The sequence below is a fragment of the Calypte anna genome, chromosome 5A (assembly GCF_003957555.1).
Source record: "Calypte anna isolate BGI_N300 chromosome 5A, bCalAnn1_v1.p, whole genome shotgun sequence".
NCBI lineage: Eukaryota > Metazoa > Chordata > Aves > Apodiformes > Trochilidae > Calypte > Calypte anna.
Genome location: NC_044251.1, coordinates 5,314,109 through 5,325,336, shown reverse-complemented (window position 1 = coordinate 5,325,336; position 11,228 = coordinate 5,314,109). Strand labels below are relative to the sequence as shown.

General features: G+C 39.6%; 1 protein-coding gene across 1 annotated transcript in view; it reads left to right on the top strand.

The window, feature by feature from the left end:
* LTK (leukocyte receptor tyrosine kinase) overlaps positions 1-11,228 on the top strand; it is an 88,925-nt gene that overhangs the window by 26,475 nt on the left and 51,222 nt on the right. The window contains exon 2 of the mRNA XM_030451821.1: positions 9,511-9,624. Coding sequence (XP_030307681.1) covers positions 9,511-9,624 — 114 coding nt within the window. The remainder of the gene's footprint in view (positions 1-9,510; positions 9,625-11,228) is intronic.

The following is an 11,228-nucleotide window of genomic DNA, read 5'->3' as shown; positions in this document are numbered from 1 at the left end:
GCTGCAGCTGAAAACCCCTGCACTGAGTGCTTTCTGAAGTCAGAAACCAGTTAGGGATCTTCCTCTAAATTTATGCACAAACAGCACAAGCTGTTACTTGGAATACAAAAATTTTTTCCATCCTGTTTTCCATCATGTTTTTTCATTTATTCTTGTTTTTTCACTCCAACTATGACAGGTACCTTTTTTCCAAACAGTGGGAACCTCACCAGACAGCCATCACCTCTCAAATAGGAAGGACAAAGGCTCAGCAACTGTGTCTGCTGGCTCCTCAGGACCCATGCGTGGACCCCGTGAGGTCCCATAAACTTGTGCACCTGTAGGATCTTTAGATGATCACAACCTCTTTCTTCTCCCCTACTGGGGGCTCCTTGGTTGTCCCAGGCCCTGCTTGCCCCTGCTGTGGCCTCTGCAATGAGGCAATGAGCACTTCCCAGAAGAGACTGAGGCAAAGAAGTCCTGGAGAACCTCAGCATTCTAACATCCTGTGGAGTTACGCCTGACATTTCCTTCAGGAGAGGGCCTCCATTTTCCTTGTTTGTCCTTTTATTCCCAACGTACCTCTCAAAGCTGCAGGCTGGGAACAGAGTGCCTGAGAGCAGATAGACAGAAAGGGACCTGGGAGTCTGGATTGACAGGAAGCTGAACATGAGCCAGCAGTGTGCCCAGGTAGCCAAGAAGGCCAATGGCATCCTGGCCTGGATCAGGAACAGCATGGCCAGCAGGTCCAGGGAAGGGATTCTGCCCCTATGCTCAGCCCTGGTGAGGCCACAGCTTGAGTCCTGTGTCCAGTTCTGGCCCCTCAGCTCAGGAAGGAGATTGAGGTGCTGGAGCAGGTCCAAAGGAGGGCAACTGGGCTGGTGAAGGGACTATAAGGAGAGGCTGAGGGAGCTGGGGGTGTTCAGTCTGGAGAAGAGGAGGCTCAGGGGAGACCTCATCACTCTCTACAACTCCCTGAAAGGAGGTTGGAGCCAGGGGGGTTTGGGCTCTTTTCCCAGGCAACTCTCAGCAAGACAAGAGGGCACGGTCTCAAGTTGTGCCAGGGGAGGTTTAGGTTGGAGATTAGGAAGAAATTCTTTCCAGAGAGGTGGTCAGACATTGGAATGGGCTGCCCAGGGAAGTAGTGGATTCTCCGTGTCTGGAGATATTTCAAAAGAGGCCTGGATGTGGCACTCAGTGCCATGGGCTGGGGAACCGCAGCGGGAGTGATCAAGGGTTGACTTGATGATCTTGAGTCCCTTCCAACCCAGGCCAGTTCTATGATTCTATGATTCTTGATTTTTCATTTCTTCTTGTTTTTTTCTTGCTGCTTGAAACCTTTCATTTTGAGTTGTACAAGCTCCTTTAGTTTTATTCTTCTGGGAGTTACACATCTACTCTAAGCCACTCCATCCAGGCTATGCTTCCATGGTGGTTTTTTTGATATTTTGTTTTAAAATGGGCATCTTAGGGTGCAGTTTCACATCTCTTTTCCTCTAATGAAAAACCAGTTTGAAGACTTTCATCCTTCCTCTCCCCTTCCTTCTGTGTCTGACAATGTAACCATTTGTTTGACCTGACCCTAAAATAGATTGAAAATATTCAAAGGTTAACCTGAAAAGTTTAACCATGAGATGGGGCAGTTTTCCTTAAGAATAAAAATGTTATTGCAGAAAAATGTGAAAGTGTTTTAGGATTTGAAAAGGGGAAAAAAGGGGAAAAATTAATTTTTTCATTTTGATTCATTGAATTTTTGATTGAATGCTTGTGATATGTTTTTTTCCCTTTCTTTTTTCTACCTCTGTTTTGCCCAGTTTTTATGAACCCAAGAAGATCCATATTCACTATGAGAAAAACATAGCTTTTCTCAATTTCTCAACTTGTTGTAACCATTTCTTTCTCTATTAATGTATATGGAGAAGCAAAGTAAGAAAAGGTACCAGATAAAGAATTCAGGATTTGGAATTTTTCCTTGTCCAACACAAATCTGATATAAACAGCAAATATGTTTTTTACCTGCCATCTCCCCAGGAAGAGGCAACTTTCAGATTCAAGACTGGAGCTCAGACCAATTAAATTTTACCCAGAAGAACAGAAGTTGATTTCTGGTGAAGCTTTATCTCATTTGGACAAATTTTTTATTAAGAAGCAGCATGTGTACAACCTGTGTTAGATGTCAGTATCATGTCTGTACCCAGATAGCAGAAATGAAGAAAATATAATTTCAGACAGCAATTACCCCAAACTGAACAGAGGAGAGAAAGGAAGGAGAGCAGAATGGAGCTCCCCTTAGCAGTGCATCTCAAAGAGTCCTTTTTTGGGGTATCAAGAAGAGGTTTTGGCATGCAATTTCTCACCTGTACTTAAAATAGTCATTCCTATCCATTTCAGCAGGTCTGCATGTGCACTGGAATTGAATAAGAAATTATAACTAGCAAGTTCCTATTCAATGGCAGTATGCCAGGTTGGGGAAGTAGTATCAAAAGGAGGATCCAAAAATTCCATCTTTCATCTTGTCAAGTAGGTGAGTTTTATGAGGAAAATGTAAATGGCATGGGCAAAACTTTTTCTGGGTGAGTTCTGTTTAAAAGCTGCAACAGTTCTGGAAAGTTGCAGTGCATTGTATTTAGTACTGTAGCTTAAAGAATCCAGTACTTCTGGATTAGAAACAAAGATTTGAGGCTTGTAAGAATCAGGGCAAAGTCTGCAAAGTATTGGAAAAGATAGAGTGGTTGGACAACATGATCTAGGAAACATCATCACTATCAGGGAAAGGAATTGGCCACTGAGTGACCAGATAGAGAAAGCAAGAAAATGAGAGATAAAACATCATTTTGTGTAATTAGGGGCAGGCAGGAAGCAGGCATGATGTGAGCAGAGGGAAGGAGCACTATAGGAATTCTATACAGCTGGCATGGAAACTGCAGATGATCTCTGGCAATCCAAATGAATATTAAAACAGGGAGTTGCTCAGTGCCTGGTTGTGAAAATTCTTCAGACTGACCCACTTACCACCCTTTTGAGGAAGGTCCTTGTCAGAAGTCAGCAGGTGGGTAAGGAGGTGGCATTCTGTCTCTTGAGGATGGGACATCAGGTAGGATTGCAACAAGTAAATAAATAAGAACCTACCAAGGATAATCCATACTAGCACAGTTTTAGTTTTGCAGAATGTAAATAGCCTTTAGAAATCTTCTAATGGTGCCAAAGAAGAGGGATATACAAGGTGTGTTCTTAGATGCCATTCATGTTCTGCACATAAAATACTACAGAAAGTTAGTTGGTTTTTCTTAAAAAAAAAAATCTGGAAGTGGCTATGTTGTATAAGACTTGGGTCTATGAAATTCACATCTATATTTTCTGGAGCAAAGCAGCTGTAAGGTTTGACTAAATATCCATCTCAGTGTAGGGGAAGCAACCTTCTAGACTGGGTAGGTCAAACATGTTCAGATGATGAATTAGCAACCTAGAGAAACTATAAAAAAGTGAGGAATAAAATCTTGTTTAGCTGGAGGTCAAGGTGTTGAGAATAAATTCATCAAGGCACCAAGGACTGAAAGAGGAGTTCTTAAATTGCAAACATGATAAGGCTGGCCAATAAAATGGAGTTACCAAAATCCTGATGAGCTGGAATTTCTCTGGCTGGGAGGAAAGATTCCTGTGATGATTATCAAAGGGCAGACATAGGCTGTGAACAGCATCACAGGGCAAAAATGACTTTTTCTCTTACCCCAGTTATTGAAACAAATGATCTTGAAGGCAAAAAGATCAATTAATACCTACAATAAATATAGATGAGCTTGCTGAGAACTGCTATAGATTGCTGAATCCATCCTGAGACCAGGATGAAATCCCAACTAGCCTGTTGGGGAGAAAAAAAGCTTGTGTGTGTGTTTGAAGCCTTCCATACAAGTGGCATATTGGAGGTTTTATTCTGTCAGCATGAAAGCATAATTGCAAATATTGAGTGGATGACAATATCTGAAGGCAAATCCTGTCACATAGGAGGATATTGTCTTAGACTTATTCTCAGCAAATAAAGAATTGAGGTAAGAACTGAGCTTAGAACTGAATCCAGATGTTATACAAGTGGAAATGGTTGTTGCTTAAATACACACTTCTCTGAAACATAATTAAGTCTGAAGTATCTGATATGTACTCCAGCCTAGATATTCAAATAAATGGACTTTAGAGCCTACGTCACATCTGAAATGCTGTATCTTGGTACTTCCAGAAGAGCTACACTCTCAGGCACTAACTAGAATGAAAGAAAGGACAGGACAGGAAAATGCAGATAACTGGTTGTTTGTGTAGATGGCTGGAAAGCCACAAGCCCATAGCTGGAAGGGGAGGTTATGCTGATATGAAGAAAAAAAAAAAGGGGGGGGGGGGAAGGAAGGAGGAATACATTAATTGCAGTAAAAGAAAACTAAAATGTCAAAAGTTTATCAATAGGTGAAGAAAGAAAAATAAATTAATAAGACACCAGCAGCAGAGTTAGGAAGTATAAGGAAGGTTTTGGAGTGCATTAGCAGCAACAAAAATATTGTCAGTGGTATGAATCTGTCACAGCTGTGTGTGGTAGGTTTGTCAATAAAAAAAACAAAAAGAGAGTTCAATAAATATTTCTTCTCTAAGAACAAAAAAACAATTGATGCTTTGCTCTCACATAGAAATAATAAAATAGTTTTCATAACAAACCAAAGATGTAAAAAACCCACAGTTATTAAAATAGCTTGTATTTAAAACAACTTGTCAAGACAGCTCATGTCAAGAATTTTTGAAATAATTGAACAGCAGCTTTAAAAGATTATCTGTGTTGATTTTTTTTCAGTAAGTGTTGGGATACAGAAGAAATGTTCTACAGAAGAGAAGTGGAAGAAAGCTAATGTTGCACTAGTATTTAAAAAAGGATAAATGGAATATGCTGGATGGCTGCATTTAATTAGTTGTGCTGATATACAACCTACTCAGGTGAATAAAACTACTTGGTAATATAAAGATTGCTCCCTTAACATCCATCTGAGTAAAAAAGTCAGAATACTTAATATAGGGTCAAAGAACTAGGAAAGGGTTTATAAATACATGTCATTCTAAAGACTTTTTGTTGTAATGTCATTTTTAAATGAGTTTACAAGTTTGCCAAGTCATGATGTGGATGTAGGAGAGTCTGACTTCAGAAAGATACTTAAATTGATAGGTCTTGATATTTACTTTTGTGGATGCCTGGGCAGGTACCAATCACTATGTCACATGAAGATGTAGAATAAAACTGTAAGTAGGAATTGTTGATTAACTCTTCCTGAAAGTTTCCTGTCAGGGCAAATTCTGGGCTATATGAAAACAGCATAAAAAGTGTACTAATGATCTGCTGACAACATAAAGATAGGAAAAAATAAGGCAGAATCCAGCTCACCAATGGAATAAACCCAGGCATCTCAAAGGGAAACTATAAAGATCTGCAGTGTGGGAATACCTGTTCTGGAGGGAAATATGCCAGAGAGAGACTTGATGTCATGGTGGATGATCAACTAAGGGGATTTATTTTGGCCAAAATGACTGATAAGGTTGTTGAATGGATAAAAAGGGACATCTCAGGAGAGAACAGAATGGCCTTTTTGCCATGGCATTAGTGTCTGCTGATATCTGCCTTTCAGAAAGTACCCTGAAAACTTTAGGATCTCTAAGATCCTCAAGTATAACCTTATATATTAAAATCTGGCAAAACTGCATTTTGCCATGTTACTCCCATTTCTGGCAGTTACCTGCAATCTATCTGGACAGAGTACAAAAAAAGAGGAATGAAGTAAGCAAGGGACCACATCTCCTGAGCAAAGAATATAAGAATTTAACAGCAAACACCAGGAGATCACAGTGACATTTTCAAGGTGAAAGGTTAACAACTTAAAGCTGTCAGTACTCATGAAACAGAAGGATTATTTATTGAGCTGAAAGTGAAATTTTAGGAGTGACTGAAAAATACTAGGACAGGGAGTAAACAAAGAGTTTTCTATTTGTATTCCTATTTGTTCTATTCCTGACAATCTGATCTGTTTGTATATTAGTTTATTTCCTCAGAGAAGCAGTGAGAAATGGCTATTTTGATATTAGATGGTGACAAACACTAGAAAATGCTATAAACCAAATTCTTCTATGGCAGGAAGATGGCTTGGCGGAACTGGAATTGATTTTCTATCATGAGTTCTATAAGTATTTTCTGTAATTTTTTTTTGCTTGTGCTAAGGAACATCAAGTTGCAGGAAAAATCTCAGCCCTGCAGGTGTCTGAATACTTTTTTTTCTGGAAGTTAGTGAATTCCATAAGAATGGAATTACATTCTGAATGCTGGAGGCTTCTGCTGTGTTTGACCACAGCAAAAGCAATGAATTTATGCTGTGAATTTATGCTCTGAATTTATGTGTTAAAAGATCCCATATTTTTGCTGTGATAGTTGATTATTGTTACTTGTACTGTTTCTTTCTGATCATTCTATGTTCCTTAATGGCAGACTTAGCTTAAAATCATTGATCTCCTTTTTCTTAATTTTTTTTAATCTTCTTACTTAAATAATTGCCTTTTGCTGATCAAGACAGATAAATCATGTAGTTGATGAGAGTTTTTATTATTTATTTAATGCTGAAATTCATGCCATACAGCACTTGTATACAAGTATGTATAGGAGGATATGAAGTAGGGTTATTGAAAGCATCTCTGGTGTTCCCAGCTTCAAATGAAGGTAAAAGGTTTCTTATTTTGACTCTGGGTGCTAGATTTTCAGTTCAAAGAGGATGAATGAGTGAGAGAGAAAAATAGTTGAGATGTAAAGTAAGAGTGTAGGTTGAACTCAAGTGTAAATGAATGGGGGCAAATTAAAAAATGTATTACCTGTCCCTGGGCATAGAGTCCAAGTATATTTCGTCTCTCAGTGAACTTAATTGGAAAGTCTCAGTTCAGGAAGTGGATCTGCCAAGGGGAGTAGGTGGAAAAGATTGTTACCAGGCATTTGAATGAATCCTCATGGCTTTTTGCCAAAATTAAATAAAATTTTGCTGACAGTCTGCGCAGTGGATAAAGTCATTAGCAGATCAAACTTCATGCAGTGGTCTTTGTGACAATGCAGGAGTTCAGTTTTAATATCCAGACCATCAAACTTCATAGCCACTTAATAGTGAAAAAACTTTTGTACCCTCTTTGTCTCAGGCATCACCTGTGGTTGTTTTTTTCACACTAAAGTAGTAAATTAATGTTTCAAGTAGCTTATGCCTCTGTTCATGATAGTCTGACACTTGGACTTGTGTTTGCTAATGAGAAGGAAGAGGAAAATCCCTAAGGTGTCTCTGTAATTGAGAGGATGTGGGGGATGCAAGTAAAATATTTTTAGTTTTATCAGGAGGGATGTCTCTAGCAGAGCTTTTGCCATGATTCTACAATGTTTTGTGTGTCCCATGATATTCAGGCTACTTCCAAACTGTATGAATGTGAAGAGATGAGTGGGTGGCACAGACTTTATAGAAAGCCCTGAGGGATGTAAATTCTGAAGCTCCAGAGCACTTAACAAAGATCACTGGGTATAAAACTATGGAGCATCACAGCAGACACAGAACTTAAGTTAGAAGGGGCAAGCTCAAGTTGTCAAAAGACCTTGTTCTCTTTCCACAGCAGAATTTACTTTAAATGGTGAAATAGACTTGTTTGCAATATGTGATTGAGTTTCAGCTTGAATATTTTTGACACATGAAGAGATTCCCTCATCATCAATCAAGCCAAGAAACACAAGTCTGGCTGAACAAGGATTCTCTTTCTTTTTGAGGATTTCATCCCATTATTGGAGATTCCTTACTTAGTGGACCCGTTTCAGTGTCTTACAGACAGCGTGGGATCAGATTTTCAGACACAAATATCTGCACGCTTGAACACAGGGGCAGGAAAAAAAAATATCTGATAGTTGGTCTGTCGCCTGTACGACATCTGTCTGCTGCAGCAGGATGCTGGTTGCTGGTCTGTTCTCCAGTTCTCCTTTCTTTGGAGCCCTATGAAGATTGATTGCTGTCTTTTATGCCCTGAAAGAGTTCACAGCAATTTAATCACTGTGTGATGCATATTGTATTAAAACGAAAATTGTTGGAGCAGTTTAAAAGCAGGCCAGATACTGCTGAAAGGCTAAAAGCAGTGGCAAGTTTGAAAAAAATGAACACATATATGCTCAAGGCTTGGTGTGATGGGTTTTTTTTTCTTCTTTTTCTAGATACTTTTGTAAATTTTCATAATAGTACTGTTCAAATTAGTTCTGTTGAGACTATCCTAGCTGTTATCAATGGCACATATACACTGTTTCAACTGCAATTCATATGAACAGGGTTCATGGCTCCTTTGATGTGACTTCATGTTCTTCATATTTCTGAATTCATGAGTCACATAGCTGAGGCTTCAAATCAATTCATTTTTCATCCCTGTGCCTTTGAACTCTGAAGACCTTTGGAAAATTAATGCTTGTTTTTTGTCAATTCTTTTATGATTTTGAGAAAACCCCAGGGAAAACCTTAAATAAATATTACTCCATGCTTAGTTTGGGATTTGTGTGTTTTCACATGCACAGTTTTAAATAAATTAAAAAAGCCATTCCTGGTATAAGTTGTTCCAAAGAATAGTCAGAAAGTACTGAATAATTGATTGTCAGAAGTACTACAAAGAATGATACTTTTGCCCCTATACTCAGCCCTGGTGAGGCCACACCTCAAGTACTGTGTCCAGTTCTGGGCCCCCCAGTTCAGGAAGGATATCGAGGTCCTGGAGCAGGTCCAAAGGAGGGCAACCAGGCTGGTGAAGGGACTCGAGCACAGACCCTATGAGGAGAGGCTGAGAGAGCTGGGGCTGTTCAGCCTGGAGAAGAGGAGGCTCAGGGGAGAGACCTCATCGCTGTCTACAACTCCCTGAAAGGAGGTTGGAGCCAGGTGGACGTTGGTCTCTTCTGCCAGACGACTTTCAACAAGACAAGAGGGCACGGTCTCAAGTTGTGCCAGGGGAAATTTAGGCTAGATATTAGAAAGAATTTCTTTACGGAGAGTGTGATCTGACATTGGAATGGGCTGCCCAGGGAAGTAGTGGATTCTCCGTGTCTGGAGTTATTTAAAAAGAGACTGGATGTGGCACTCAGTGCCATAGTCTAGAAACTGCAACGGTGGTAAAAGGGTTGGACTCGATGATCTCTGAGGTCCTTTCCAACCCAGCCAATTCTATGATTCTATGATTCTATGATTTGGTAAATTTGATTGTACAGTGTCTCTTTATGTACTGGTAAAAATGGGAGTGGATAAAGAATAATGAAGAACTTGTTAAGAAGTAAATTTTTGTAGTTATCTTTCTGGGAAGTGGTAGGTCTATTTTGAAATGTTATCAAGACAAAACCACACCAGCACACAGTAATGAAGGTGGGTGTAATACCACAGGGATTTGTTGAATATATGCTTATATATTCATAAATAATTTTATACAGAAACATCAAACTCTTCCCCTGTTCTTTCTGTTTTCTTACAGTGGTTGTTCCCTGTTCTGGATCACATGAAGAAAACTCTTCTTCACCAAATACTTCTCAGAAGCTCTCCCTGATAAAAACCAGGATGGATTCATTGCATCAGTCTTCTAAATCAGGTAGCACAAGTCCTCTTCCTTACATTCTCCTTACTCCTACATCAGCTGGGTTCAAGATAGATGCTGGCAGTCACAAGCACCCTTTACTAGGAAGCTTTGCCACTCTCTTTCTGGTTGGAAAAGGAGCAGTGACTGAGAGGCCATTGTGACCTTACTTACTTATAAAAACTCCAGAAACAAAACAAAGGGGAAAAAAAAAAATAGAAAAGGAATGATATCCACCAGATTTGGATAGTTTTGAATTAAAAGCCAACTGGTAGAGATGCTTTTCAGCAACTATAGATCAAAATACCTTTCTTGATACCAAATTCTGTTCTATTCCAACTGAAATTTTCTTTTCTTAGGCACTGTAAAAGCCCAGGGAGCTGGACAAAATGCTTGTGAGATAGGTAGTATGAGTTTTGTCTTCCTGTGATGCAAGAACAGATGTCACAAATCTGATACTTTATAAATGTCTAAGAGAAATGAAACAATTGTTATTTGTGGTGTGGAAACCAGAGCTGACACCTTTTCTTGTAGTGAAATAATCACAAAATGGATGAAGTTTTAAGGAACCTCTCAAAACCACCTCGTCCATTCCTGCCCTGGCTCAAGTCAGCTACAGCTGTTTGCCTCTGACCATGTCCTGATGATTTTTTAATAACTCCACATATGAAGACTGCACAACTTCTCAGGGCAAACTGTTTCAGTATTTTACCACTCTTCCAGTTAAAAAAAATAATTTCCTCTTGTGTTCAGATCAAATTTTGTGGTTTCTTAATTTGTTGCCTTTTGTTCTGTCAGTGCATGCTACTGAGAAGTAGCTGGCTTGCTTTTCATTCCCTCACATCAAATGGCTGTACACATTCATAAAATTCTCTTGAACCCCAAAATCCTTCTTCTCAGAGCTGCTTTGGAGCCACTCAGCCTCCAGCATGGACTGGTGCCAGAGATTATTCCTCTGCAGGTGCAGGACTCAGAATTTCCTTCTGTTGAACTTCCAAGAGTTTCCTACATGCCCAGTCCCCAGTCATCTGTCAACCACTTCTCCCTGCTTTGTACCTCTGTAAACTTGCTTTAGGTGCCCCTTCAGTCCAGGCCATTCATGATGAAGCTAAACAATAAAGAAAGGCTAGAAAAGTCATCTACAAGAGGTGGGAAGGTGACCTGGCCTTGACAGAGAGGAGTTCCTTGTAGTAAAATCTTGCAGAAGGTATCTAATTCTTCAAAATGTGAGCCTTTCTGACATGCCTTCAGTTTCTTCTTTTCTTCTTCTTTTGAAACACCTTAAAATATGTCCCTTGTGGATTGTTGTAATATATATTTCTCTTTTTAAATTTTTTTTCCTTTTCATTCCTGCCACGTTTTGCCTTTTGGAAGACTTGCATCTTCCTGTTGCTTGTCCATCGTGTTGTGATCATGATCCATTGCCAGAAAGATCAGAGGCCTCTTTTTTTTTTTTTTTTTTTCACCAGATGTCACCAACTTCTCAGGTCCATTTCACACTTTACTTCCAGGCATTCAGATTCTCAGGCTCTGGGGCCTCAGGTTGTGGCAGGTAGGCTTTATACAGCCCATGGGAATCTGGCAGTTTTGAAGGGGAACATGGTGTTACCTGAGCTGCA